Source organism: Tricharina praecox (assembly GCF_024521635.1).
Source record: "Tricharina praecox strain CBS 144465 chromosome Unknown BZA05scaffold_7, whole genome shotgun sequence".
NCBI classification, from domain to species: domain Eukaryota; kingdom Fungi; phylum Ascomycota; class Pezizomycetes; order Pezizales; family Pyronemataceae; genus Tricharina; species Tricharina praecox.
In genome coordinates this window covers 42,772-61,157 of record NW_026250409.1, presented here as the reverse complement: position 1 = coordinate 61,157, position 18,386 = coordinate 42,772, and the positions used below count along the sequence as shown (strand labels likewise).

Genomic DNA, 18,386 nt, shown 5'->3' with positions numbered 1-18,386 from the left:
TTCAGCTCAGCTCAGCTCAGCTCTGTCGGGCCAGTGTCGGGCCAGGAAGAACGTCAGGGGCACGTGCCGAAGTTTTCTACTCCACATAGATACTTCTCTATCTCTGTGTTCTCTGCTTCTCTACTAACTAGTAGTACGGTACTGCAACGATGCAGCAACGATGCGGTAAGCATACATACCGGTATGTACCCACTTGATGTTCCACCTGCGCGCTGAGCGGCCGGTAGTTATCTGGCTAAGTATCCACAAGGCGTAGCGGAGCACAAGACCCACGCGCACTTCCTCATCGCTCATTTCTCATCCCTCATCCCTCATCGCGAGTCCACCGGGGATTTCTGCGGCGGCAAGCCTGCAACGCTCCTTCCATCGTTCTATTGATCCCCTTCCATTGATCTTCTTCCATTGTTCTATTATTCCGTTGATCGGTAGTTAGAGTTAGGTGGACTCCCTGCTCGCGTGGAACGGCTAGGATTAATTACCTATCGCACGCTGTGCGGCTGTGGGGAGTCGGGGCTAGGGCGACTGGGGCGGGATCCCGTGATCCCGTGAGAAGGCGTCTACTATACTCCGCTCTACTCTAGATCGCCGCGAGTCCGCGAGTCCGCGACGTGTTCCACCTTCCAGCTGATGATGTTGATTCGTGGCCGGACCTGGTACTTACTACTAACTACTACTAGTAGAACGCTACGCTCAGCTCGCGATGTCGCTGGTCCTGGCCGAGTACCTACCGGTATCATACCTGGTTCTTCTTTACCGGTCAATTCTAATGGTACAGATGTGTTTACGATTCCCGCCTAATTGGCTGTTTCCCCGATATATCCACTCGTTATGTCTCGACCCTCTCGGGCGGCAGTTAACCATGTGTATACCCGTATACGCTGCACTGCGAGATGCGGTGGCATCTCATAATATGCACGTGCGTGTGCACCCGGGACCTGGGATGACGATGCACGCAGCACGGCTGGTCACTCATGCAGGGGTTCAATCAGCGACATGCCCTGCCTGCATGCCTGGTCAGGAGCTCGTAGCCGAGCTTTATCTTCCTCCCCGGGCTTCGATCGATAGGTGCGAAACCTCGGGGCTGGGAACTTGGAAGGGAAGGGGAACGGGAGTGGAACGGGAGTGGAAGGGGATACATTTCCCTTCCCTCTCTCCCTCGGGTTCTCGGAACCGCTGTGTAGGGACTGTGTATATTAGGAGGGTTCCGTCAGGGACGCCCTCTGTCGTCCAAAACTTGCGCTGCCTCCATAAACACCCCGTACCTGACGGATCGACGACTCGCGATATATACCTTTAGCGGACGGACGAGTTGACTCCTCCTCCTCCTCCTCCACCTCCCTGAGAACGCAAGAACGAAAGAACGCAACACCATTTCTCCCTCGCCGCAACCAGCAGCCAGCATGGCACGCACCATCACCAGCACCAGCACCAGCACCAGCACCAGCAGCGCACCCCTCCTCACTCTCCCGAACGAGCTCTTCCTCACGATCGCAGACCACCTGAGCACACCCACGCTGTCCAGCTTCGCCCAGGCCTCACCACGGCTATACCATCTCCTCAACAGCCGACTCTACCGCACCTCATGCTCACAGCGCGCCTTCCTCGCGCACCTCCTTCGCGACCAGCCCCTCTCTCACTTCCTACAGCGCGGGCTTCCCGCCACACGGATGCACCACCTCCCCGTCGGGCCGACACCGGGCCTGGCGACCTCGCCGGGCGCGCCCGCGCCCCTGCTCGCCGTCGCGGTGTGGCACGATGCGTTTGCGGCTGTGCAGGCACTGCTAAAGGCGGGCGCGGATGCGACTGCGTACCCCGTCCTGCTGCTCGCGGTCGGGCTGGGCAAGGGCAGTGGGAGGATGGTGAAGTTGCTGCTGGAGAATGGTGCGGAGAAGGAGGTCGAGGATAGGTATGGACGCACGCCGTTGGAGTTGGCGGAGGCGTGGAGGGATACGCACGTGGTCGAGTTGTTAAGGGAGTGTGAAGTGTAGGGGAACGTTGGGCGCGCGGAGGCAGGAGTTGTGATTGTGATTGGATTGGATTGGATACTGTGCTGCGCTCTAGTAGAGGATTATATGGAGTTTTGGGGCTGGCGGCTGGGGCCGCGTACGCATAACGACTGGACGATCATAGACGGAGTACCTAATTAATGTACTTGATAGTAATATTTTCCCTCGTTCAGTGGAAGTGGAGGCGGCTGTCGCCGGCCTATACAGGCACCATTGGAAGCATGGAATCGAGAACGAGAACTGCATGGTCTTACCGAGAATGAGAGAATATACCAGAGACCTAGTCCGTTGCGGCGAGTGAGAAACACCGGATGACTTTACCGCATCTCTCGTCCGCGAATACCGTGGTCCAGCCACGCTCCACCACCGCTCCGTAAGTTTGTACGTGCCACATCCGTTCCCACAATTTTCCACAAAACCATCTGCTAGCCGGTCGTCCTCCCAAGATAATCGAGAGTCGCGTTGAGTTAAGTAAAGCGCCGAGTGATCATCCATGCTTGCGAATACAAAGGGCAATTTTGACGTCGTCAGTGGTCAGGCTTGCGTCTTGATTCGGTCCATGGCCTCAGCGGAGCTATCCCGAAAGGTCTCGATGAGAGTCTGGTTACTGGTACCAGTATTAGCAGTCGTCGGAAGGTCCGTTTTGTGCATATTCTGCAGTCCGTGGCTAGCAATGGCTATCTGAACGTATGCGGGGTTGTTGGTGGCGGAGTGCTGGATTGCAGGTTTTGAGATGCGAGCCTCGATGATAGCTTAGTTCACACTTCAGGCTATCGAGGGCAGTGGAAGCAGTGAAAGTAGTGGAAGCAGTAAAACTACGCCGAGCAACGAGCTTCTGTCCTACCGCGGGGAAGTCACACGGGTTCAGGGACGCACCATGGGAACTCAGCTTGAGAGGCTGTCCGAGAGGCCTCTCTATCTCTCTCTCTCTCATCACCATCCAGAGAATACCTAGACGATCAACCTCTACCTCCACTTTCGTCTGTGTGTGCTATAGCCTATATCTCCTCTCGACCCCGGCGGCGGTGTGGAAGGGTGGGGGGCTGGCAATCGAGCCGTGTGCAAAGACGCGAAGTTTTGTTTTGTTTTGGAACGGGTGTTGTGGAATTCATGGTGATGCCGAGTCATAGCAGGTGCCTCTGATGCCTCCTCGGGTATTACAATTTTCAAAGCGTGAAAGCCACCAGCAAAGATTATGGCCCAGTATAGAGTAGTTGGAGCCAACTTCGCAAGTGATGGGGGTGTATGCCCAACTTCCAAGGTCCATCGGCCGGGGGTTCTCTGCGTATGGGTATGGCGGTGGGTTGCTGCACGTATCTGCATACAGTGTGGTGGGTTATCGATGCCTCGCGGGTTCATATTTTCGCTATCCGCAAAAACATCAGGTAGTGATCTGGCTCAGTGGTACATAGCGAATTTCCTAGGTGGTGGGAACTTAGAAGGTCCATCGGCGCGGCTGTGCAAGGCTAAAACCTTGGGGAGGACGCTCTTTTGCTAAGATTCAAGCCTGCGTTGCGGCTTTTCTTTTCTTTTTGCCGGACGGAGTGCCTAGCTGGCTGGCTAGGTAGATTGTTGCTCGGAGGCAGGGAGGAGCATCACGAAATCATAGGATAACACTCGGCAGCGGAGCACGTGATGCTTTGTGTTTTGGAACGGATGTCGTGATATTGCTGGTGATGCCGAGTTGTAGCCAGCTTCCTTCCTTCCTTCCGAGTCTTCCCTCTCCTCTCCTCCACTCCACTTTCCTGCTCTCCCCCCGTCGACTGGGTTCAGATCCACAGTGGCAGTGGCATTTCTCCGGCGTTACGCTCCGAATTTCTATAAAACGTAGCGAAAATCCCCGGTTGCATATCTGAGCCCGGTCATCCGGTGGGAGGCTCCGTGGGTACCGTACTGGATGATCGTCCTGGTACCTACTCGTGGTGATGATCGACACATCGAGTGACACAAAAAGTAACTCGAGATTTGTACTCCATGTAGGTATCGTCGAGCAATATCGATTTCCGGCGATGTCTGGTCTGGTCGGATACGTATCTTCTACCTTCCATGCCTACGCACCTCCGCACCTACGCACCTACGTACAGCGCCGCCGGGGCATCTCCCAAGACTGACGAAGCAGGATTTTCAGCACACCGACGACAACAAAGAACTGCGAGGACGGAACTTTTTTCCAACGTTGACGGTACAGTACAGTACAGTACGGTGTGCACCCAGGTAGGTGGGTCGGTGTTCCGCAGAGTATATAGACAGGCATATAGACAGGTGGGTATATGGGTAGGTATTATGGATGTGGCGTGTGGCGGTTGGTTGTGAACCGTTGAGTTGTTGGTCTCACACATCCATCACACACGAACGACGCAGCTGATACTATATAGGCAGGAGGAGCAGACTTCACTGTCGCTCCAGAGGCGTGGAGTCCCGAATGGGTACCTATCGGCGGGAATAGGTACGTTTTTTCCCTCTCGATGCGTCGGGAGGGTTCTGGAAACGGCGCCCGCCTGCTTACCTCCTCTCCCTATTCTACCTGCCTCTTACCTCTTACATACCCGATGAGCGCAGCTCAGCTACGGTGCCCAACTGCCATCCCGAAACGGCGACGCATCATCATCCGCAGTCGGGCGGGCGGCTTCAGTGGACGGGCACACATCGAGCCGACAGATAGAGTTGGAGTGGGAGCGGGGAGGTTTCGGAGCGAGGGGTGAGGGGAGGTTTCGGAGCGAGGGGCGAGGGGCGTTGGTTAGTTGAGTGGAAGAGTGGGGGGATTGGGGAGCGGATAGGCAAACCGGTGGGAAGCCGAGTGCCGCAGGTACTTTCGGGGGCACGAGACACGGATGGCTGGCAGGCCTCGGAGCAGTGAGCAGTGAGCAGTGATGCATCACATCAAATTCCAAAAGGAAAGAATCAAAAACCCGGTGGTCGATCTGCATTGAGACTGAGGCTCTCGGGGAAACTCTCCGACGGACAACGACGGACGGCGACGGCGGCGACGCCACCCTCATTCCCATCCCATCCCATTCCCATGTTTTTTTCCTTCCTTTTTTTCCTTCCTTTTTTTCCTTCCTTTTTTTCCTTCCTTTTTTTCCATCCTTTTTTTCCATCCTTTTTTTCCATCTCTTTCATCCCCGCGGACACGCGTTTGGATAGGCAAGTGATATGGAGGGGGGGAGGATTTCAGCCAGGATCGTTCACGATTCCGGGCGTGCGTATCATTGTACATACCATACACATCGCCACAGCAGCTACCACACACTGCTACCACACACTGCTACCACACACCGGTAGGTAAGTACTGCTGCTGGTGCTGCAAGATGATGATGGTTCCTCGATGCGCATCACACATGTGTGTGTGTGTCTGTGTACCTACTCTAGGTCCTCTACGTGGTGCCTGAGATTGTTTCTCTCCCATCCCATCCCATCCCATCCATCCATCCACGGTCCAGCGTGCGCGCCTGTCCACCCACCCATCCACCCATCCATCCATCCATCCATCCATCTCGCAAGTGACATCCGTGCGTGCGGGTTGGCAGGAGCGGCCGGGGGGACGAGGGTTATGACGGCATGATCGGCCATGCTCTACTCCACATACACCACGGTCCACGCCTCCGCGCTACTCTGGGTACGATATCTGTGTGTCGGTTGGGATGGATGGCTGGGTGGACGGGGAAACGGCATCCGATTTCTTGTGTCGCCCCGATTTCCACATATGATTTGTAGATATGCGCCACTTTGGTTCGCGGGGTTTCGCCGCCGCAGATGTGAGTGAGCAGTTGGTTGAGGTGGCTGACTGCAGAGTGGATAGTGGTAAGTGGCTTCCTTGTAGCTTGGTAAGTGGCTTCGCGAGCGTTCGGACGCGGGGGATGACTGGGACAGTGGGACGCTGCTATGCCGGATCGAGGGGTGGGTGGCTGAATACGGTGAGTGCGTGAGGAGACACGAGTTGAAGCAGTGCCATTGCCCTGCCGAGTCGAGCAGTGTTGCTCTGCTCTGGTGGAGGCGAGCGAGCAGTGTTGCTCTGCTCTGGTGGAGGCGAGCGAGCAGTGCGATTACATCCTCTGCCGAGTCGAGACGAGCAGTGCTGCTCTGTCGAGTCTCGCAATGCTGCTCTGCTCCGGTATGATGGAGGCGAGCAGTGCCAGGTATCTATCACTCTGCCGAGTCGATTCGAGCAGTGCTGCTCTGCTCTGGCATAGACGAGCAATGCTACCCTACCGAATGGAGCCTCGCAGTGCTACCCTACCGAATGGAGCCTCGCAGTGCTACTCTGTCGAGACGAGAAGTGCTGACTATTCCTCTGCCGATTCTAGCAGTGCCCCTCCCCTCCCCTCCACTCCAGCCCACTCCCTCCAGCAGCGCCCGGCATATTCCACGAAGCTCTCTTCCCTTCTCTCCCGTGCGCCCTCCGTTCTGACCTGTTCACCTCCCCCGCGTTATTCCCCTCACGGCCGTTTTCTTTCTTTGTTTCTTTCTTTTCTTTTCTTTCTTTCCTCCCCACCATTCCCATCCGCCCCCCCCCGCACCATTCTGATTGGCCAGGGAGGCAGCTCCGAGTGTGTCTCGCATCGTCAGACAAAGCCGCCGCACCTCGCACACCTCCCTCTCTCGCTGCGGCAGCTAGCCGGAACCGGTTACGGTTCCAGGCTGATGGCCCCCCCTCCCTCCCCTCCCTCCCCCTCCCTGCCCCCCCTCGGCTGTTGGGACAGTGGGACACCATGGACACCAGTGGACACGCAAATCGCTGGTAGAGCCGATTGCAGTTGCTGATGCCGATTTTCTTTCTAATTTTGCATTGCGCATCTCACGGATTCATGGATGATGGATGAGCGTATGCAGTATGGTGCACTATCTATGATCGCTTCTCTTTCTTTCTCGCTCGCTCGTTGCTCGCTCGCTGCTGGGTGCTGGCTCGCTCGCTGCTGGGTGCTGGCTCGCTCGCTGCTGGGTGCTGGCTCGCTCGCTGCTGGGTGCTGGCTCGCTCGCTGCTGGGTGCTGGCTCGCTCGCTGCTGGGCCGGCTGCCAAAGGCCATTCCTCCGTCGCCGTTTGTTCCGCTTCTGGCCAGCTGTAGCCCGTCCGTCCGCTGCTGGCCTGCCCGCCCGCCCGCCTCACTGTGGCATGTCCTCTTCTTTCCTTTCCTTCCTCCTCTTTCCTTTCCTCCCAGCCCATAAGAAAAAGGAAAAAGGAAAAACAAGAAGAAAAAGAAAGAAAGAGCCCGAGCACATGGAAGGAACCTTTGCGCTTCCCTCGTTTCGATGACGGTGCGGAATTGGCCGAGGCGTCAATGCGTGCGGGCGGGCGGGCGGGCGCGGTACTGCAAAGCCGTGTCTCTCTTGCTGCATGGCGGGGGAGGGAGGGCTGCTCGTCAAGCCGAGCAATGATGCTCGCATCGGAGCCGAGTGCCCCCAGAGCGAGCACTGCTGTGAAGCCGACTGCCCGGAGCATAGCTGTGAATCCGAAGAATCGTGCTCGCGTCACCACCGGAGTCGTGTGCCCAGATCACCACCGTAGCTGTATCTTCTCTACTCTACTCCATATACAATACGCAGAGTACTCTACGTACCGCATCACACATGGCCCGGCAAACATTCTGACTGGCTGTGCGACACACATCATATCTAGAGTGGAGTAGAGTACTCTACACACTAGTACACATCTACGATACAGCCTAGCCTAGCCTAGTTATCCCCCATCACCCCCCCCCCCCCCCCCCCCCCCGAGACGTTCCCGTTGCCGTCGATCAGCAGCTGCTGCTGGGGGTGGACTTGCGCTCCGACAATCTCGATTGGATTAAATTGATGGTGGGCCGCTTCCAAGGTCAAGGTCAAGGTCAACGAGCCAAGGAAGCACAAGCCCCCCCCCCCCCCCCCTCACCACCACCACCCGCAGAACTGCCCGGATTGTGGCAGTACCGTTGTTGTGGTGGTGGTGGTAGCAGTGGTAGGTGATCGTCGAGGAGAGAGAAAACGTACTTGCTATAACTACTGTATAGCCTGGCTGTTCCTGGTCGTCGCGATGTGTGTGTATCTCGCGAAGTGAAGCAGTACATCATAGCAGCAGCCGTTTAACTTCTACCGTACCTACCAACTTGCTTGCCCGGAGCCTTCTCACGAACGTCAACGTCTACATACAAACTTGCCTACGCCTCAGCAAGCAAACCGCCCAGCAATTCATCCTCGATACCTCCCTCCACTGCTACTACCACCTCCACTACTACCACCTCCACCTCCTCCACCGCCGCCGTGCACGCTCCACCGATCGCATCACCACCATCATCGTCGCCTAATCTTCGGCACGAGCCCGGCACCAGCGCCATCGGACTCTCCTACTCTCCTACCACCCTCCGATCGATCGTAACGAGCCCAGCGGTACCGTCGGTTCGACGTCAGTGAGATATCTACATACCTGAAATCTGGAACCGAAGGCAATCTTGAGCGAACAAATCGGCTTCGCGAGACTTGGGCTTGAAGCATCCGAGCACGCACGCACGAGCCAGACAGAAGCCCCTGCACCTACCTGGTTCACCAGTAGAGCTGTGCGAGAGCAGAGAGTGTGCGAGAGCAGAAACCGAGAGCAGAAACCGAGAGCAGAAACCGAGAGCAGAAACCGAGAGCGATAGCGAACGCAACCGGCCAGACTCCACCACCACCACAACCACCACATTACCTCCCAGCTGAAGACTCACACATACACACATACACACACACACACACACACACACACACACACACACACACACACACACACAATCTCTCAATCTCTTTCTCTCTTTCTCTCTCACACACACCCACGCGCGTAAGACCAGTAACTACGGCGCCGTCCTACCCGTCCTGTCTGCCTGCCTGCTGTTGGCAGCTATCGGCCCCGTTCCATAGTCCATTGAGCCAGCTCCCGCGGCCTCCTGCCCAATTGCTGCTACCTCACTCTTCTTCTTCTTCCTCCTCATCTTTTCTCTCTCCGGTCCATGCTCGCCGGCCCCACAGTTCAACGTTGCAGAGCATAGGCCCGGATCTCGCATATATCGCTCACATATCACAATCCAACGAAAGGACGAGATAGTCAAGAAGTAGAGCACTGCCGGCCCACGACCGACTCATCTCCGTAGCTCTCTCCCAGAGAATTGCCCGTTTTATTTCCTCTCCATCTTTGAACGCGCACACAGTCCGCACGAGGGACATCAATCAATCGGCCAAGACGCACTTGCGTGCAGGTTGTGAGCTCTTTTTTGTGTGGTGCTCAAACCGGACGGACACGCATTGTATTTTTCCCGCATATATTTTCTGTGAGCAGAATCCCATCCATTCCCTGTTCCCCATATGCACTTCTGCACTACCACCACCACCACCACCACCACCACCACCACCACCACCACCACCATCACCACTACCCACCCCCGTTGCCACCCAAGAACGACCGCAGCTTGCAAGCTCTTGAAAGCAAGCCCTCCCCCACCACCCCACCACCTCCTCCACCACATCCTCTTCCCCAGCAGAAAATCTCATCTAATGCTCTGCAGCTCCCAGCAGGCCTTTATCCTCCACCACCTTCCCACCCCCACAATTAAAGCTGTACCACCGCAAGGATTCGAGTTCTGCCCATCACTCAGGATCGGATCGTAAAAGGGCTGCACCTCCCACCACCCACTACCACTACAAACCCCGCCATTGACGAAAGATTCAGCTCTGTTCCTGGCGAGCTTCGATCTAGCTATTGATTCGAGATTCAGTTCTGTTCTGTTCCTGGCGAGCTTCGAGCTAGCTCTAAATACCTACGAAACAACAACTTCACTTCACCTGGACGGGAAGATAGTCTCGCAAACATGCCGGCCATGTCGGAGCAATCGCAAACCACCACCTCGGAGACTCCTTCGGGCTTCTTCAATTCCGCTTTCATGGAGATCGAGTCGTACTTTGACTTTCCCGCCGGTGACTCGAAGGGCGGACCGGAAACATCAATGCCGGATTCCTCGTTCCGTTCCCCGCGATTGACGCCCTTAGCTTCTCCCTCGCTGGACCGACAGCTTTCCCCCACGAGCGCAGACGTATGGCGGGGCCTCCGTGACTCGCCAGCTCTCGGTGGCTACACATCCTCGTTCGTGCCCCCTCCGCTCTCGATGAGCACCACCTCGGTGGCGGAGTCGCAGCAGGCGTCTCGAGCACAGCAAGACGGAATCGCACCGATACAGATCACGAGCTCGTTCGTGGGCCAGCCATCACCGCCGGACTCTTCCGGGGACGAGCCGGATAAGTACGGGCCACCCGGTGATATCTCACCACTGGATAGCCTGATCTCCCACATGCCCAACGATTCCACACGCACAATTCACGGTCAGGTCACTCCGCCGGAGGACTACCACAAATCCCCCACGCTCTCACACATCTCCTCGCTCATCCTCCCCACACGTCTGATGTCCCCCGAAGGCTCCCCGGAGCTGTCCCCGCGCACCTCTCCCGCGCACCAGCGGCGTACATCGAGCAACTACTCGGGGGAAGGCTCACAGGACGGTGGAGGTGGTGATGGTGGTGGACCGAGTAAACGCCGCCGCTCCTCGACGCAATCGGTGCGCAAATCGCGCAAGAATTCCACCAGCGAGGAAGCACCCGAGGTGCAGGAAGCGAAGCGTCGGCGGTTCCTGGAGCGCAACCGCGTAGCGGCCAGCAAGTGCAGACAGAAGAAGAAGGCGTGGATGCAAGACCTCGAGAGCGACGCGCGCGACGCGCAAAACACCAGCAAGCAGTTGAAAGCCTGCGTCGGGATGCTGAAGGAGGAGGTCCTCCAGCTCAAGAACGAACTGCTGAAACACAACACCTGCGAGTGTCTGCAGATCCGACAGTATCTCAGCAACGAGGCGATCCGGCTTGCAGATGGGCCGCTGGGAAGGAGCGCGAGGGCGAGTAATGCATCGAGTTACTCTTACACCTCCCAGTCTTCGGCGGATATACCCGAGTGCAAGATCCACCCCGCGCTCCAGGACGGCGGAGAATATGACCTGGAGATGCTCAAGAGCGCGCCATAAGGGAGGCTTTACGGCCGGGGCGGTTCCGAAACAAATAACGAACAACAACAAAAAAATAATAGGTCCTGTACAGGAATTGGTATTTCCTACCTTGTCCTTGTCCTTGTCCGTTTTCGTTTTCGTTTTCGTTTGTTCGCGTTGGTGGTGTATTTGCTTTCTTTCCTTGAGTCTTGGGAAGGCTATTTGATTTTGATTGCATTTGTACTTGCTTTTTTTGATTTGATCTTTCCTTTGCATGGCGATTTGTTGCTTGTTGCTTGTTTTTCGGTCTCGGTCCCGGGAACGGTGATTCCCGCTTTCCTTCTCTTGCTACTCTCATCCATCATATTTCATTCCCTCTGGCGCTTGTTATTTGGGTTTTTTTTACGTCTACGTTGCTTTTTTCGTGCCAAAAAAAGACCCGGAATCTGGGCGATTTTTTTTTCTCGATTTTACTGTTTTACTCTGGGGGGTTCGGGTGGCGGCGCTGCGATTGGCGTTATTTGGGGGTTTGATTTGTGTCCTTTTGTATTTTGTATTTTGTATTTTGTATTTTGTATTTTGTATGATTTAAGTATCTTTTATCGACAGTCGAGTCCGAGGTGGGGGGTGGGGGCGTGGTTTGAATTTGGTGGTCGTTTTTCGGTATGTCTACTTAGTTTCTGAGGTTCATGTATGTTGACTCGTTGAGTGCGGAGGTTGATAGAGGTGGACTGAGGGGAGGATCTGAGGAGGAGGATCTGAAGGAGGATCTGAGGAGACGGAGGGAGAGAGGAGACAGCAGGAGGGGAAGTGGAGGATTGTATTGTAGTTTTATGTAACTCACCTAGTAGTCACGTCGTTATGATAGTTAACTTTGTTCTCTCGTTTACTTACATGGCTATCACGACGATGTTTCCAGTTCCTCTTGCACCAGCATCTCCAGCTCTGCAGCGCGGATTCTCCAGCTCGGATTCTCCAGCTCGGATTCTCCAGCTCGGAACTTCGGAAGTTCGGAGTTTCGGAAATGGTAAAGCGAGGAAACGTCGATGTGAGGAGTGATCGTGATGGATGGCTCACTGGATGGATGGCTTGACGACTGCCCGACTGACTCATTGGATGGATGAACGGAAGGACTTCCATCTCCGCCACCCCCCCTCCAATCCCTCCCTCCCCTCTGCACTGCACGGCGGAAAACACCGGTGCGGTGCGGTGCGATGTGGTGGTGCCGTACGAGAGAACTCAATTCTGCAGTCTACTTTCCCATGAGCATGGCATGGCATGGTGTGGAAGGCGTGTTGGATCCGCGTATAACCATCATCTACCATACTCTACCATACCTTATTCACTATTTGAGAGAGTGTGTGCGGAGAGCCCAGAGAGAGCTCAGAGTCAGAGTGCGTGTATATATGTGTGACTCTACTAGAGTATATAGGGTGTGTGTGCAGTACTGCCGTTTGTTACTCTATGTAGTAGTGGTGATGGTGGTGGCGGGGTCGCAACTTTGCGATTAGCCCTTCGGTGCGTGGACTCTGTGGACTCTGTGGACTCTGTGGACTGGGTGTGTGTGTGTGTGGATGGAGGGGTTGCCCGGTCTGCGGTGGGTGAGAGGTACTCTACTCTATCAAACCCTGTCGATTCTGCACGATGGTTTTGGGTGGATGTCACATCCGCTCTGTTCACCTTCTCAATATACACAAGGTACGTATCATACTACATATTTTACTGTACATGTGCGCAGAGCTAAGCACTCTGGATCACTCGTCACCGGCCACCCCGTGCCCTCCCCCACTAATCCTCCCTCCCATCCCACGTGAGATACCCATTGACGTCCTTTCCACAGCGTCTCTCGACAACATCGACGACCTTCTGCTTGACTCCCTCCTTGCCATCCCACTCATCGACGACCTTATCGACGAGTTCCCTGAGCGTGTAGCGTCCCCTCTTAACCATCCTGCCCAGCCCCTCCTCACTCGGCAGTCCAAACGCATGCGGGTAATTCTTAAAATCCGGGGCGCCCTGCTTAAACATATCCAGCTTTCTCGCGCCAACGGGAGGATTAAAGAACGCGTTTACATCCTCCTGCTTGACATCGCCGACGGTGGCGGGATTCCACGCGGGCGGAACCTTGTCCTTGCGGATTAGTAGTGAGGATACCCCATTGACGAAATCCGCGTGCCGCATGAAGTGTGCCGCGATGTGGTACTCCCGCTGGAACGTGTGCTCGATCGTCCACTCGCGGCCGACGCGCATCTGCTGTAAAGCGACGTGAACGGCGGTGGGCGAGCGCGCGTTGATGGCGGAGATGGTTTCGAGAGCCCAGGGGCTACCGTCGGCGGTGAGCGCCGCCAGGATCTCTGGCACGGTCGAGTGGCTGAAGCACCGGTCGATGCGCCGGCGGAGGTCGCCCGAGAGCACGAATGGCTCGTTCGGCGGGAGGCCCGTCACGAACTCCTCGATTGTCGCGTTGACGATGCTGTTGCGCTCCGTGATCGAGGCGTTGTCGGCGAAGGAGAGCTCAGAGAGGCGCTGCTCGAGGTCGGGCAGCGACGAGGAGTGCAGGTAGTGTGTTGCGATGCCGGCGTAGAGGGTGTGGACGCCCTTCAGCGGGGCGCTGGTGAGGGCCAGGTAGGTACCCAGGTATCCGTCTAGGCGCGGCAGGAAGAAGGACCCGCCGACGTCCGGGAAGAAGCCGATTTTTGTCTCGGGCATAGCGAAGAGCGTGCGTTCCGTGGCGATGCGGAACGGCGCGTGCACGCTGAGCCCCACCCCGCCGCCCATCGTCACGCCGTCCATGATCGCTACATACGGCTTCGAGTACGTCGCGATCAGGTGGTTGAGCCGGTACTCGAGCGCGAAGAACTTGATCGCCTCGGTCACTCCCTCGGGCCCCTTCATGCACTTCTCGGCGAGCGCGGCTACGTCCCCGCCCGCACAGAACGCTTTCTCCCCCGCTCCCTTGATGACGATCAGGTTTGCCAGCTGTGATTTCTCCCATTCCTAAATCCACCCCACATTTCAGCCGAGCCCACCACCACCTGTAGACGGGAGGAGGAGGAGGAGGGAGCAAAGACCTGCAGCCGCGGCACAATCTTGCGGATCATGGACTCGTTCAGCGAGTTGTGCTTCGCGGGGCGGTTGAGCTCAATGGTGCGCATTCCGTACGTGCTTCCGACCAGGACATCGTCGGGATCGCTATTCTTTCGCAGCGAGGGTGGGGTCGTTTTCGAAGACTATTTTTTTCCCACGCGTCAATCCCGGGTACGGTACAGTGAACTGGCTCGACAAACAAACATACCATAGACTGCGTAAACGCAGGGTGCAAGATCTTTGCGCGCAGAGGCATTGCCAGTCGTGTAATGGTGGAGAAGATGGAGGAGGAGGAAGCTCGTGGTGCGCGGACGCAGCTGAGCACGGGCCGGAGAACCATCCTTTTTGTCGGTTGTCGTACGGGTATAAAGGAATGGAGGGGAGAGGGGTGGGTGGGGGGGGGGAGGTTGGGCGGTTGGACGGTTCGGCGCAATGCGGCGTGCGTTGGATGGGCCGAGGGAGAAGATGTCGCTGTCTGGCTGTCTGATCGTCGGCGCTGCGTGGGTCTGACCGGACGTGTGTGTGTAACCAGAATTTTGCAAGCGACGTTAATTGCCCCACCATGCGCTAAACCGGGGGTGGGGGAGGGGTGGCCACGAGAGGCAGACGACAGACAGACATGGAGATTCATGCGATTGGAGGCCCGTTATGCGGCCATTGACTTGCGGAATTTTTGCTGTCACGGCCGATATTCATGCTATTTCTATATCGTACATAAATATACATTTTGGTCTATTCTCCTGTTTGGTTATCCATCTTATGCAGCATCGATGCCGTGCTCTTGCTCAAACCATGCCAATGCCTCCCGTTCGATGATGACCCTTCCAGTCTCCAGCTGCGATACGGAGAAGACGTCAGTTGTCTTCTTGCAAATATGTAGATAGGTCAGGGCGGCGCCCAGTCAGGGAAACTCACGAGATCCTTCACATCGACCTGATCCGCCGTCAGAACCCTCCCCTCCGCACCCAAAACCTTCATAGCATCCTCCATATTCGGCCTAAGCTCAGCAGTAATCAAGAGCGAGCGCGAAGCATCATGTCCCCAGTCATGGACTTTGAAGATGGCCGCAGCAAGCCCCGCATCCGGCAGTCCTATCTCCAACTCATTGCCGACCACAAACAACTCTCCACGGCGATACCGGTAGCTCAACGCCGTCCTCCAAGCCAGATCGTAAATCTTCCTCGGCAGGTCACTGGAAAAGTCCCTAGGATGCGGGCCGTGGGCCACACCTCCACCACGCAGCATGGGCGACTTCTTATCACCGAGACGCGCCTTACCTGTTCCCTTCTGCGGCCGGATCTTGCGGCTACTACCGTGGACATCGCCACGGGTCTTGACCTTTGCGCGGCCCCAACGGTGGGCGTCTCCCTCGTAGACGATCGCTTTGTGAAGGATGTCGCGGCGCAACGGGGCGTGGAGGAAGGTGCTCGGGAATTGCTCGAAGCGCGCGGGCTCCATCGACGGGAACTCGTGTAGTGTCGCGAGGACCGTGGGTGCTACATGAGAGGCGTGTCAGTTGTGGTTTTTTGCCGTGCGTCGGAGGATGACGGGTGTGTCACCTTTTCGGATCGCGAAGGGAACAGGCGCCGGAGGCTCGGCGGGGATGATTCGGACGTGGTTGAAGGCGGCCTCCGTGGCCATTGGCCGTGAGGATCCGAACAACGGCTGTTGATCCGACAATCAGTCAGCATGCTGCTCTCCAGATCGGGGGAGTCAATATCGATGGGCGTCGGTCGCACCTTCAGCACATCCTGTACGACGCCGACTCTGCCTTTGCCGGAGAAAAGCCCAGCTTTGGAGTATATCGATCGCACGGCAGCCATGATTGCTGATTCGAACGCTCGCGGTCGGCGGGGTGGGGCGGCGGAGGTGAGTTGGTGAGTTGAGCGTAGAGATGGAGGAGGCTCTTGAGTCTCGATGGTGAAGGAAGGGTTGCAGGGTTTCTCCGGAAGAGGCTACTTTTTTTCTGCTGATTGAGCTCAACTTTCATTAACAGCCTCAACTGCAACCCACCCGCCAACCCCCGCCCCACCAACCACCGACACCTTCTTCACCCACCATGAACTGCGTGCGGTCGCTCACGGCGCACGGACTGCGCCCCACGATCTCCTGCAGCGGTCCTACCGTGCTCTCCCGCGGCTTGAGATTAAAAGCCGGCGACGATGGAGCCGCAAGAGTGCGTACGATAGAGAGCATGCCGTTCCAAACGTACCAACTCGCGCTCAAAGTGATTCGCGCCGACCGCTTGGAGAAGATGGAGGCTGTTGCCTACCAACGAAAGAAGATCGCCGACATCGTTGAGCGGGAGGGCGACAAGGTCAACCATCATCGAATCAAGGAATTGACTAAGCACCTGGAATATCTGCAGATCCAGGCTGATATCAACAACCCCAGAGTCAAGTACAACTTTGACCGGGGAACAAGTACGATGACCCCCCCCCCCCCCGGCATCGGCGGCGGTTGTGATGGTAGAAGGAGGAAGGGCCGTCGCTGATGTTTATTGCGTTCTACACAGTCAATTTGAACAAGCCGGTCTACAGGTTCCTTGCAAACCGGAAATGGAGGGAATACCGACGGCCGATTCTGATGCAGCGTTTGACGCAGCTGAGCGTGATCCCCGACGTGCTGCCCGTGCTTGATCCCGTGGTCGATGTGCAGCTGCGGTTCTGGGGATACGATGTACCGCCCGGCACGATCTTGGACTCTTCAAAGACGGAGGCCCCGCCGACATTCAAGGTCATTCCTTTCACTACGGGGAAGAAGCTTTGCACTGTGGTGGTTGTGGACTCGGGTATGTCGAATTGTCCCCCCACTCCTGCGTGTACAGGGAAATAAGCTATTTGCAATTTACTCACAAAACCCCCACCTGAAGACGTCCCCAACGTTGCCAAAGACTCCTTCGATTACCGACTACACTGGCTGGTCTCGAACATCGTAATCTCACCAACGCAAACACAAGCCGTTGGCACTGGAGCCCAACCCTCAGATACCATCGTGGACTGGCTTCCTCCGCACGTACAGAAGGGATCTCCCTACCACCGTTACTCCGTGATCGTCTTCGAGCAGGAGGGAAAGATTGATGCCGAGGCCCTGAAGGGAAAGATCATCCGCGATGGATTCAACACACGGAATTTCCAGGCCAAGCAGAAACTCAAGGCCATCGGTGCCTTCCTGTTCAGATCGGAGTGGGACGAGAACACGGCGCAGATCATGCAGAAGCACGGATTGGAGGGCTGGGATAGGATGCTGGTGCGCGTAAAGGACGAGTGATTGTTCCGGTGACGACGAAGCGCTTGTCTGTAAAATATCAAACGAAACGGGGATGCAAGGTTGGAAGGCGTCCCATGTATTTTAGAATCTACAGAGAAGGAATAGTGTAGAGACATGGTTGTATGTAGATAGGATTCAGTCCATGTAGTTCGATCGCTCAATCGACCTGCATCATCTCCTCATCCAGAGGATTCCTCATCCACGACCATTTCCATAGATGCCTTGCGCGGGCAATGATCTTGCCACTCACCATCGCCAATGGAATTGGTCCGTAAAACCTCGAGTCCACCGAATGCGGCATATTATCGCCAGTAACCCACATGTGACCCTTCGGCACCTACTCCTCTCCTCAGCACTGCCCTGAGTGAACAAGTGAATTATTTATCTCTCACCTGCAACATGTCCCCTGAGCCATCGCTCGGATCCTTCACCACGAAATCCCCCGGCAGCCCGATCACGCGTTTGACGACCCTGACATCGCCACCATCGTGCGGGTGCTTAAACGAGACGACGTCACCGACGCGCACCTCGCGGCCACGCGTGTGGAACTTCGAGATGAGCACCCAGTCGCCGGAGACATTGATGGTGGGCAGCATGGACGGGCCTATGGTTGCGCCGATCGAGAAGCATTTCGACCAGACCAGGTGGGTCCAGAGCACCACGAGCACCGAGGAGCGGAGAAGCCGGAGTTGGCGTTGCAGCAGGATGTTGGTCGGGATGGTCATTGCATGTCGTTGGAGGTGAGGGGAGGTGACGAAAGGGTGATTGGGTCGCTCGGACCGGATGTACGAGTACGCTGCTCTAGAGTCTATCAGCACCTAGGAAACCCCGGAAATGCTACAGTACTAGTACGTGAGTCCCGCTGGAACGTCACAACGACATGGTTACACAATTGTGCGGATCGGATCGGTCCTTAATTAGGGTCCTTGCCGTCCAACCCACGGAGGAGATTGATAAGTATCTCCCTCGCCGTACCCCCGTGGCCAGGACATTACGGAGCGGTGGCGGCGGAATGATGATTGTACGGGGGGGCGAAGGGCTCATTTCTGCGTGG

General features: G+C 56.4%; 6 protein-coding genes across 6 annotated transcripts; 3 read left to right on the top strand and 3 right to left on the bottom strand.

The window, feature by feature from the left end:
- Nucleotides 1-1,400: 1,400 nt before the first annotated feature.
- Nucleotides 1,401-2,136, top strand: BZA05DRAFT_466641 (uncharacterized protein; the record flags this gene model as incomplete). The annotated part of the gene is made up of 1 exon (XM_051487799.1): nt 1,401-2,136. One exon carries the CDS (start codon nt 1,401-1,403, stop codon nt 1,986-1,988), a length of 588 nt encoding a protein of 195 aa, XP_051340996.1. The 3' UTR covers nt 1,989-2,136.
- Nucleotides 2,137-9,817: 7,681 nt separating this feature from the next.
- BZA05DRAFT_443223 (uncharacterized protein) lies at nt 9,818-11,014 on the top strand (the record flags this gene model as incomplete). Its single annotated transcript, XM_051486834.1, has 1 exon — nt 9,818-11,014. One exon carries the CDS (start codon nt 9,818-9,820, stop codon nt 11,012-11,014), a length of 1,197 nt encoding a protein of 398 aa, XP_051340995.1.
- Nucleotides 11,015-12,688: 1,674 nt separating this feature from the next.
- BZA05DRAFT_391878 (ClpP/crotonase-like domain-containing protein) lies at nt 12,689-14,473 on the bottom strand. Its single transcript, XM_051483026.1, has 3 exons — nt 14,271-14,473; nt 14,047-14,205; nt 12,689-13,972 (listed from the first exon to the last, which is right to left on the bottom strand). Exons 1-3 carry the CDS (start codon nt 14,400-14,402, stop codon nt 12,764-12,766), a joined length of 1,500 nt encoding a protein of 499 aa, XP_051340994.1. The 5' UTR covers nt 14,403-14,473; the 3' UTR covers nt 12,689-12,763.
- A 267-nt stretch (nt 14,474-14,740) lies between these two features.
- BZA05DRAFT_391876 (ribosomal protein L4 domain-containing protein) lies at nt 14,741-16,018 on the bottom strand. The gene is made up of 4 exons (XM_051483025.1): nt 15,802-16,018; nt 15,622-15,727; nt 14,978-15,558; nt 14,741-14,897 (listed from the first exon to the last, which is right to left on the bottom strand). The coding sequence occupies exons 1-4, from the start codon at nt 15,883-15,885 to the stop codon at nt 14,820-14,822; spliced, it is 849 nt and encodes a 282-aa protein (XP_051340993.1). The 5' UTR covers nt 15,886-16,018; the 3' UTR covers nt 14,741-14,819.
- On the top strand, nt 15,998-17,390 carry BZA05DRAFT_391873 (phosphatidylethanolamine-binding protein). Its single transcript, XM_051483024.1, has 3 exons — nt 15,998-16,485; nt 16,578-16,853; nt 16,935-17,390. Exons 1-3 carry the CDS (start codon nt 16,122-16,124, stop codon nt 17,330-17,332), a joined length of 1,038 nt encoding a protein of 345 aa, XP_051340992.1. The 5' UTR covers nt 15,998-16,121; the 3' UTR covers nt 17,333-17,390.
- BZA05DRAFT_391870 (mitochondrial inner membrane protease subunit 1) lies at nt 17,391-18,159 on the bottom strand. Its single transcript, XM_051483023.1, has 2 exons — nt 17,725-18,159; nt 17,391-17,669 (listed from the first exon to the last, which is right to left on the bottom strand). Exons 1-2 carry the CDS (start codon nt 18,055-18,057, stop codon nt 17,490-17,492), a joined length of 513 nt encoding a protein of 170 aa, XP_051340991.1. The 5' UTR covers nt 18,058-18,159; the 3' UTR covers nt 17,391-17,489.
- Nucleotides 18,160-18,386: the final 227 nt, after the last annotated feature.